The sequence below is a fragment of the Furipterus horrens genome, unplaced genomic scaffold (assembly GCF_987537825.1).
Source record: "Furipterus horrens unplaced genomic scaffold, mFurHor1.1.pri manual_scaffold_2, whole genome shotgun sequence".
Classification (NCBI taxonomy): domain Eukaryota; kingdom Metazoa; phylum Chordata; class Mammalia; order Chiroptera; family Furipteridae; genus Furipterus; species Furipterus horrens.
The window spans coordinates 5617654-5627889 of NW_028327172.1; the positions used below are offsets into that span (position 1 = coordinate 5617654).

The following is a 10236-nucleotide window of genomic DNA, read 5'->3' on the forward strand; positions in this document are numbered from 1 at the left end:
AGGGGTCAGCAAATTTTCTGAAAAAAGCCAGAGAGTAAATGTTTTGGGACTTTCTGTGGCAACTACATACTCGACTCTGCAACTACTCAACTCTGCTGGTGTAGCCGGAAAGCAGCCATGAGACAACACTAAACACATGAGCCTAGTTGTGTTCCCATAAAATTGTATTTTTAGATACTTAAATTTCATATCATGTTCACCTGTCACAACATTATTGTTTTAATTGTTTTTCAGCTATTAAAAAAATGTAAAAACCATCCAAGCTCACGGGCCTTACAAAAGAAGGTAGTAGGTCAGATTTGGCTGCAGGCCGCAGTTTGCAGACCCCGGTTCTAGAAGGCTAAACAGTTTAGTGACCAGAGCTACTGCTCACACATCCAGATGGAGACAGGCAGGATCAGAAGTTTGAGTCCCTCATTCCATGCTGGCGGGTGTGGTCAAGCAACTGAGAAGTCATTATTTTTCTCATTCTTGGTCCAATTACATACAGAAACTGCCTCTGGGGTTACAAGACTAGAGATGGGGCCAGGCCTCAGGGAGAGGAGGAAGAAGTGGCTGGCAGTGCTGGAGCCTGAGTCCTGGGGAAGGGTCCACTGCCTCTCAGGGTGGGCCTTGGGACAGGTGCAGGTGCAGGATTTCCTCTGCCCGCTTTAGGTATTCGGCTGCCTTCTTCTTCACACCTTCCCGGCGGGCGGGCGATGGGTCACCTGTGGAGAGAAATGGCTCAGCGGAGGTGCCCGGGCACCCCAGGCTGGGGCAAGGCACAGTATTTGGACACCTGCCTCTCAGAGCCGGTAGGTAGGTATATCAGTTGCAGTGACACCACCGCTGCCTTTCCTGGTCTAGCCCCTTATAGTTCACAAAGCGTCGACATGTGTCTTTCTCCATCCCTGGGTATCAGATCTATTCTCCCCCCTTTACAAACAAGAACACTGAGGCCACAAGAAGTAGAGAAACTGCCCAAGGTTATATAGCTGGTCAGTGAGGAGAAATTCTCATCCTTGACTTGCTTTTCTTCACTTTCCCTTCGCTTCGCTGTACCATCCAGAACCCCAGGCCTGACCCCCCTCCCTCCAGTGCTACTCACCGGGCACTCCCTGAAGCAGGGTGTGCACGCCGTCCCGGTAGCCCTGCAGAGCCGCAGCGTAGGCGCCTTCCTTCTCATCCCGCAGGGCCTGGGTGATGAGCTCTGTGGCTTGGCTCAGGTAGGCAGGGGTGGGCCATCCCTCCTCAACTTCTTTCTCCTCCTGCCCTCCTGGCTCCCAGGGCTCCTGGTCCAGCCTCTCAGACTCTGCCTCCATTGCTGCCAGCTCACCTACGTGGGTAGGACTGGGGCCTGCACCTTCTGAAATCAGATATGGAGGACTCAGGCCACACTGGCCCTCCCTTTCCCAGGGCCTGCTGCCCATCCCAGACCTCTCTTGCTCATGAGGGTACCAAGCTGTCCCAGGTACGGGGGGAACAGTGCCTGAGCAACCCAGGAGCCACCGTGCATAGCAGACTAGCCATGATCTATTTGGTTGGTGGAGTTCATATGCTTTTGAAAACCCATCTGCCTTACTAGTTCCTTCTTTAGATGCACATTAACATTAGTTTGCAAGCTCTGGGCCACTGGTCCTACTTCCCTCCTGACTACAGTTGATCAGTCAATTCAAGAATTCCCTCTGTAAAGTTTGACTGCCGGATGCTAGGCCAACCACGCCAGGCCAAGAGTAGAAGTACTCCAAGCCTTGGAATTTTAGGGCTCTTTTTTTTTTTTTTTTTTTTGAGGTCTTATACTTTCAGCTGAGGCCCCATGTGTGAAAACGCTGGGTAGTAGGTATCCTCACACTTCAGAGAAAATTGCTCATTACATCCCCCAGGACTGGCAAAGAGGTGGTCGAACACCCCTTCTGTAGCTTATATAAAAGAAGACTAGAGAGCTGATGGATCCATGATGAAAAGGCCTTTGCAGGGAAGGTGCAGGAGCAGGAAGTGCCATGGTGCACCACTGGCCTAGAGATGGAAGTATGGGTATCTCTCCCACTCCATCCAAGTGACCCCCTGAGCAGACCGGGGGCTTCCCAGTGGGACCTGCAGCCCTCCCTGTGTTGCTAACAGAGCAGAAGGCAGAAGAGTTCATGGGATGTCCTTGAGTTCAGGAGCATGATGTATGTGATGAGCAGACAGTGCCACTCTTGCCTGGCGTGCTCTGAATGTGAGAGGCTGGCCGGAAGTGCCCATGAGAGTAGGGCGAGACAAGGCAGCATCTGCACAAATTGCACCTCCCAGCTTTGAGGTCAAGGATTTGTGAGTTTTCCCATGGGCCAAGGGGATGTCTCATGGGAGCTGCCTTTGAGGATTGTTGTCTGGCTCCTGTCTAAGCATCTGGCCACCGGGCACCCCAGGCTGGAGCAAGGCACAGTATTTGGACACCTGCCTCTCAGAGCGGGTACATCAGTCGCAGTGACACCAATGCTGCCCTTCCCCTCCAGTCCCTTCTTCCCTTCCCCAGCCCTGGGTGGGGGGGCTGGAGTAGGGTTGGGAAGGGAGCATGATTAAAAGAGCAAAAGAACCCCCCTCGTACCCGTGGTCACCATGGGCCCTGGTTACCATGACCAGAGCCCAGGCCACCAGTCAGGCTGGAGTAGGCTGGGGTGGGAGAGGCTGAAAACTGGACGAGAGACTGAGGTCCTGGTTTGGATCAGACTGAGGGTGAGAGAGCACAAATGCCTGAAACTGATCAGAAGCTAAGGGTCTTCCAGGAGGTCACCAAGGGGTGAAGAAGAGAAGCCAACAACGTGGGCTTATAAAAACTGCTAAGGAATCCAAAATGAAACTGATTCATGATGATCCTGAAGTGAGATCAGCCACTTCAACACCCCAGCTGCAGGAACAGCATAAATTCAGAGAATTTCACAAGGAAGAGATCCAGTGTCTCAGAGCCTCGGACTGTCAGTTCCTGATCTCAGCTGCCAAGAGCTCAGGGCCTGGGCCTCTATGGGGGCCCCTTCCACCCCGGTGCCCCCCATGCCGGCAGCTGCTCCGGGACCTTCTCTTGCTGCTCTCTCAGCCCAGGCCTCACCCTTCTTGACCAACAGCCCTCTCCTGACTTCAGGATCTGCAGCCAGACCCTGAGCCTGATAGGGAACCCCCACCTAGAGCTTGCAACTCAAACCCTCCCAGGGCAGTGTGACCCCTGCTCATTCCACAGCTTTCTCAGGGAGAAGATCCCATCATGGGAAGTGGCCTATTCCGTTCCTCCGTGGCTGCTCCCTACACAGGGCTTCCAGCTTGCCAAGCCCTGGTGCGGGACTATGGCCCCCGCTTCTCTTTCTCACCGAGGCTGCCCTCTGCCGGCAGAGGGCGCCTTTCTCAGATGGACACAGGCGCCACAGGCCAGCTAGTGGCTCTGCTGGCTTCCCTGTCCCTAAGGAGCTCTGCCCAGCCCTCCCTCTAATTGTCCCAGCTTGTTACCTTCCTTGGAGAAGGGGTCGAAGAGGGCAAGTTCGGCTTCAGTGAGGGGGCCTCGGGCAGGAGAACTAGATGCCTCTGTGCTCTCGCAGTGAAAGAGGAGATCCAGGGCCTCCTGGGCAGGGCTGGAGGGCAGGGGGTCCGCTGGGGAACAGATCAGTGGGGACATTCATGTCTGCCCTTATCACTTCGCAGCTTCAAAATGGAGCTCCCTCTCACTGAATCCTTGCAGCTACCACGGGCACAGGCAAGCCCATTTGTAGGGCTTGCGCCCATTTTACAGATTAAGAAACTACAGCGTAGATGCCCTGTGCAGAGCTCTTGGCAGGTTGGTAGTAGAGGAGCTGCCACACATCCTAGACTTTTTGCTGAGATCACTGAGGCAGGAGTGTGTCCCCCACCCCGCTCTCGACCCTCCAGCCCTGGCTCCCTCCCCAACTCAACGAACCTGGCACCTCCAACTCTTCAAGGCCTCTCTTCTCTGCAGGGAGTGGCTGGGGCAACCAGGACTCGTCAGGTGGTGGCTGGGGGTCCTCAGGGGGCGGCGTGGGGATCAGAGGGGGTGGCAGGATGTGCAGGTCCCTGGACACCTGGGAGGGCCTTGTCACCTCCCCACCCTGAAGGAGAGAAAGACCAGCCAGGAGGAGTCACAGGGTGCAGCTTGGTGGGCAGGATGGTTTCCCAGGTGCTGGGCAGGCAGACAAGCAGGACACATACCCGGAAGAATTCCTTGAGTTGGGGGCTGTTGTTGAGCGCTGGGATATGCACAGTGAAGCGAAGCAAGTCCTCAGCCCCCTTTCTCCGCTCCTCAATCACAGAGGCTTCAAATCTGCCTACAGGCCCCAGAACAAGGGGCAGGAAGAGAAGCAGTGACTCACATGGCCTCTGGCCCCCAGGCCACTTCTCCTGGTTCTCTCTGAGAGGATCTGAACAGCCCACTGCCCCCTCCCCGTTCTCCCAGCAATCTCCCTTGACTCCTTCCAGGGTGCGGGCGCTTGCAAGAAGGGACCAGTCTCCCTATTCATCCATTTATTTGATGTTTATTGAACACCTACTATGTGCTAGGTTCACAAGGTGAATGAGAGAGAAGCAAGATCTCTGCCCTCATGGATATCACATCCTAGACAAGCAGAGGCAGGCAAGAAACAAAGTAATTTCAGATGGCTTTGATGTTATGGGAGGAAAGTAAGTCTCAGAGAGGGGAAGTGACTTGCCCAAGGTCACACAGCAAGTAGCCTCCCACTGCCCCCCACTTTTTTATAGCATCACTGCTCTGTTCTAGGTATGCAGAGTAATCTAACTCTGTCCTAGTTATCATGCAGCCTTGGGGAGCAGTCTGCTGCACTCCCCACTGCCTGGCACAACCTGCCAGCAGCAACCTTCACCTTCCTGCAGAAGAGCATCTCATGGAAGTCTAGAGAACCCAGTACAGACCAGCCCTGTCCCACAGAAATATGATATGTTACCTACAATTTTCTAGTAGCCACATTAAAAAGTTAATTTTTAAAGTTAAAAAGGTTAATTTTAATATTTTCTATTATATATTCAAATTAGTCTCATTTGACCATATAATCAATACATACATTGTTGAGATAGCTTACATTCTTTTTTCCGTGTGTATGTGACTCAAACAGCATGTCACATCTCTAGTGCTCCCATGCCACGTGTGGCTCATGGCTGCTGTTTTTGGACAGGGCAGGTCTACAGGAAACACAGGCTTGTGGGTAGGAATTCTGGTTCTGCCACTTACAGGCCCAGCCCCTTCACCTCCCTGAGCCTCAGTTGCCTCATCTTGAAAATGGGGCTAATGGGGACAGGAATGTTAAATGGTTGGACACTCAACAAGGAATGCCTTTGGAGGGACCATCGGGCCGTCTCTCCAGCCCTCACCAGCAGAGGTCCCCTTTGCCCAACTCTTGGGCCACCTTTGGCCCGAATGCCCAGATCAGCACTCACCAAACACCTGGGCCCGGGGAAAAGCAGGGAACTCCTCCAGGCGGCGGAAGAGGTTGCGGTGGGTGTAGGCCAGGTCTCCATGCAGTTTGCGGAAGTCACTGTACCGCTTCCAGACCACCACCTAAGAGGAACATGAGACTTGATGGAACCAGCAACTGTGGGGAGAGGCCTCCCCACCTCCAGCCTGGCCCAGGGGTGTGGTAGGAATGGGGTGGGGGTGGGGGGCTGGTCTCACAGAGTTCTTTACTCTTTCCAGATCTGGAACTGGAGAATGGTCCCCCTCCCTCCCAGGAGCCTCACCTCTTTGACATCCTCTGGGTCTCTCTTTGAGATGAACTGAGGAAGAAAGGCAAGAACCAGGTGAGACCAGAGACTGACATCTGACATCCCATCAGCTGGTAAAATCCTAGGATGCCCCATCCCAGCTCCCCTCAAAGGAGCAGTGACCACTGGCCACTGGTATGAAGATGCCCTGGCTTTAAGGCTTTGAATGGGACCTGGAGCAGTTTGTCTATCATGCACCTCGGTTTCTTCATCTGTCAAATGAGAGGGTACCTAAAGGCCCCTCCAGACCCCTCTATCCTCAGCCAACTTTTATCTCAGTTCTTTCAAAAAGCCAAGTCCCACCCTGGCTGGTGTGGCTCAGCGGGTTGAGCGCTGGCCCGTGAACGGCAAGGTCGAGGTTAGATTCACGGTCAGGGCACGTGCCTGGGTTGCAGGGGCTGGGGGTGTGGGAGAGGCAACCGATCAATATCAAAGAACCACTTCTCTGAAAAATGAGCTCCTGTCCCCGGAGCTACGCCTTCCTAAAGGAGGAGTCCTCTGCGAACAAAACACTCCTGGACAAAGAAGAAACCGCCACTGGGGTTGTGACTAGAGCAGACGGGGTCTGAGGTACTAAGAAGATAACATCCTACAGCTTGGAGTACTTGACAGTGTTTACGGTTTAAAAACCGTTGAGGGATATCTCCCTAAGAACAGACTCCTACAAGTCAATACTAAAAAAAAAAGACAAACAACCCAACTTTAAAAATGGGGCAAAACACTTGAACAGGCACATCCCACAAGAGAAAACACATGAATGGCCAATAAGATGATGAAAATATACTCAACATCATTTGTCATCAGAGAAATGCAAATTAATACTCTAATGGCCCAGTAAGTCCACTCCTCGGTATATATCAAGGAGAAATGAGTCCCTGTGTCCATAAAAAAAAAAAAGACTTGTACATATGTGTATTTGTTCATACTACTTTAGTCATAAAAACAAAATTTTTTTTAGAAATCCAAACGTCCAACAACAGAACGAATAAAGAAATGATGGTATATTTCATACAATGGTCTGTAACTACACAACAATAAAAAAGAACGAACTATTTCCATATGCAACATGGATGAATTCCAAAAACATTAATATTGAGTGGAAAAGGCCAGACACTTGCTGTGAGTATGAGGTTCAAGAACAGACGAAACTAATCTCTGGTGACAGGAGTCAGGACAGCGGTTACCTCTGTAGGAGGAATATCGACTGGAAAGGTGCGAGGAAACTTTCTGGGGTGATGAAAATGTCTATCTTGACCTGAGTGGTGTTTGCACAGATGTTTACATATGTAAAAATTATTGAGCTGTATACTTAAGATTAGTGTCTATTCATGTAAATTATGTCTCAGTTTAAAAAATTTTAAAGGTAAAACAAAATAATTTAATATCAGCAAGTGAAAAAAGCAAAGTGCAGAACACCACTCACTGTAAGTAATAATAGAATGAATACTTATATTTGCTTTTAAATTTGGTTTATCTATAAGGATAAATTTTTAAAAACAGCGGTGGTTCCTATGAAAATGACAAGTGGGGGTAAGAGAGGGAAAATTATTTATCTTTAAAAGTTATAAAAGCATATCAAAGTAATGCACATTATCTGTTTAAAAAGCCAACAGAAGGTTTAAAGGAAAGGTTACAGTCCCTTGCGACACACTCTCCCCTACACTCCAGGGACTATCTTTTTAATTGTATTTTTTTAGGCATTGGGAAGACATTATAAAAGGCTTGGGGAAAGCTTATTTTAAATATTTAGGATCTGCACTTACGGAAGTGTCTTTATATTTTTGCTCCACTTAAATAGCTACTATTGCACCAGTTTAATAGTTGCCTCGTTCAAAATTCTAAAGGTACAAAAGAGTTCACAGTGAAGTCTTCCCCTAGCTAATTCTTGTATTTCACTCTACAGATTTTCTATTATATTGTTTCTATTTGTAATTCTTTTCAGTTTCTATATAATGTGCATATATAACGTTGTTACTGCTTCGTGTATCAACTGTAGCTTTTACTGGTCTTCCTGATATGACTGTGAAGATGGGGACATATTCCTTAGGCTCTTTAGAACAGTATGAATTTTTAAGTCAGAGACAAGTATTTTTTTTTAATTAAAAATAAACTCTTTAAAGGGCTTTTATGGAAATATCAAACCAACCAAAAAACAAAATTTAGTCCTAGAGATTGGAGAACTAACTAATATTTTGGTTGAGCCAGAGATTTCTTGTTAATTTAAAGAAATTCACAGCCTGACGCACAGACATCACACTTCGGGCGTGGGCACCCCGACTCGCTGGTCCTGGAACTGCAGTCCACGCCCTTTTAAGAGGACAGCGCCCTCCCATGGCCCCGCCCCCTGATGCCTAAAGAGGCAAAAGAAGCCAGGAACGTACACCGCCCCTTAAAGGGGAAATCTGTTTCTGTCCGTTGAAGAGGGAGCGTCCAGCCGCGCCTTGCCTTAAGGTAAAACACGGCCCCTCTCTTGTTAAAAGGGTAAGGTCCTCGCTGGGTCCCACCTCACCTGCGCGGTCACTTTATATTCGGTGTAGCCCTTGGGGTGGGTGCGGGGATCCGAGACTGTGTAGTGCCGCAAGAAGTCGTCTTTCGCCTGGCGGGACATGGCCACCCAGCTGGGGCGGAGCTGAGTCCCCGCCCCTCCAGGTCTGCCGCGGCCAGCCACCGCCTCTCCCGGGCTTGCGCCTTTCAGCCTCTGGCCCAGGGAGCTGGGAGCAAGTGACAGCGCAGTTCTTAGCCAAGGCGCGCGGCCAAGGGAGCGTCTAAAAAGGTCTCGGTGTTTGGGAAAACGTAAACAACGTGACTTGCGGATAAGGATTGGGGAGGTTGGATCACTCATCTCAGCGTAAACCCTCATCACACATCTCCAAACAGCTTCTCTGCTTTCCAATTCCCTTTCATTCTCCTTCACCCAATTTTTTAAAAATTTTAAAAGATTTTATCTGTTTTTAGAGAGAAGGGAAAGGAGAAAGAGAGGGAGAGAAACATCAATGTGTGGTTGCCTCTCACGCGCCCCCAACTAGGGACCTGGCGTGCAACCCAGGCATGTGCCCTGACTGGGAATCGAACCAGCGACACTTGGTTCGCAGGTCGACATTCAATCCATTGAGCCACAGCAGCCAGGGATCACCCAATTTTTAATGTGCCTAATATATACCAGACGTAGCTGAACTATTTTCCTCTCTCCTTCCAAAGGATTCCCTAATTTCTTGTTTTCTGGATGGGTGGGGGGGGGGGGTCTTGGGTTCTGAAGTCACACTTCTTACTAGCTGTATGATTTTCCCATAACCACTCAAGCCTCAGTTTCTTATCCCTAGAATTGAGATATTTCTTTTTTTCCTTCCTGTTAGTATTGTACCACCAGCCCTTTGTAGTGTAATATGTGTAGTCCTCCAGCCTCCTAACCCAGAACCCAAAGGTACCAGCCCCTTTTCTTGCGCCAGGTCCCAGGTGGGGGTGAGGGACTCTCTCCTGAGGCCTTGAATCTTGAGTAAGCGACAGAGGATGCAGTGCCTGGCAAGGGGACCAACTTGTTCCTAGAGTACACTTTTGGCTGTGGGTGAGTCCCCAGTGTCCTTTCAAGCAATGTTCTTTCAGCTGGAGGCAGCTGTAATCTGCTTCTGGGGCAGGCCATCGAGGACCCTCACTATGGGTGATGCACCTAAGTGCCGATACTAGAACTCGGGTGTGCGGACACTGTCTCCAGAGAGAAACACGAAGTAAAACCCTACATCAGACTCTAGGAAACTCAGAAATGAGAGAGTTCATCTAGGAGATGCTTGGGAGGAGGCTGGATTGGGTGGTGCCCCCTTTCACTACACACTCTGGGGTTCCTCTAAAGACCCCTTTAGACATGGCTGCTGCTCTCCGAATCTTTCCAGGCGGGGCTGTGGCTCCAAGTCTCCTTCTCACCCATCATTACCTCCCCTTCCTGACCCAACAACTCCTAATTTTCCCCTTTCTGCTTTTTTTTTTTTAATTTAATTTAATTTTATTTATTTTTAGAGAGAGGGGAAAGGAGAAAGAGGGAAACATGTGAGAGATACATCGATTGCTTGCCTCTCACACATACCCAAACTCAGGACCTGGCCTGCAACCCAGTCATGTGCCCTAACTGGGAACTGAACCAGTGACTTTTCAATTCATAGGCTGGTGCTCAGTTGCCGGAGCTACAATAGCCAGGGCTCCCCTTTCTGCTGTTTCTTTCTGTCCCCTCCAGACCCTTTCCTGTCTAGATCAGTTTAGCCTCTGGCCTTCTCCAGATTGCCAGCACCCCTGTTCTGCCACTAGAAGCAAGCAGAAGAGCTTTAGCAGAAGGCGGGGAGAGGGAAGAGCTGCTAGTGCGCAGCTGCAGGGGGCTGCCCCCGCGTTCGCACTGCTTGACCATGTGATGCAGACTTTCTGCCACAGCTCAAACTCCCCATCTGAAGGCCTTTGTGATGAGTATAATAACCATGTTATTTTCTTGTCTCTAGCCATGCGTAATTCACATTTTAAATC

The 10236-nt window shown here is 50.1% G+C and overlaps 1 protein-coding gene across 1 annotated transcript; it reads right to left on the reverse strand.

Annotated features, from left to right (window-relative positions):
- Window positions 1-146: 146 nt before the first annotated feature.
- On the reverse strand, window positions 147-8448 carry SNX15 (sorting nexin 15). The gene is made up of 8 exons (XM_090258952.1): window positions 8243-8448; window positions 5710-5745; window positions 5410-5530; window positions 4171-4286; window positions 3902-4070; window positions 3457-3597; window positions 1088-1345; window positions 147-707 (listed from the first exon to the last, which is right to left on the reverse strand). Exons 1-8 carry the CDS (start codon window positions 8339-8341, stop codon window positions 601-603), a joined length of 1047 nt encoding a protein of 348 aa, XP_090115078.1. The 5' UTR covers window positions 8342-8448; the 3' UTR covers window positions 147-600.
- Between the last annotated feature and the right edge of the window lie 1788 nt (window positions 8449-10236).

Coding starts and splice junctions, on each gene's coding strand:
- SNX15 (XM_090258952.1), bottom strand. CDS start 8,341: ATGTCCCGCCAGGCGAAAGACGACTTCTTGCGGCACTACACAGTCTCG. Junction 4,287..5,409: donor TCCCCGGGCCCAGGTGTTTG/GTGAGTGCTGAT, acceptor TGGGGCCTGTAG/GCAGATTTGAAGCCTCTGTG. Junction 3,598..3,901: donor TGAAGAGTTGGAGGTGCCAG/GTTCGTTGAGTT, acceptor TCTGTTCCCCAG/CGGACCCCCTGCCCTCCAGC.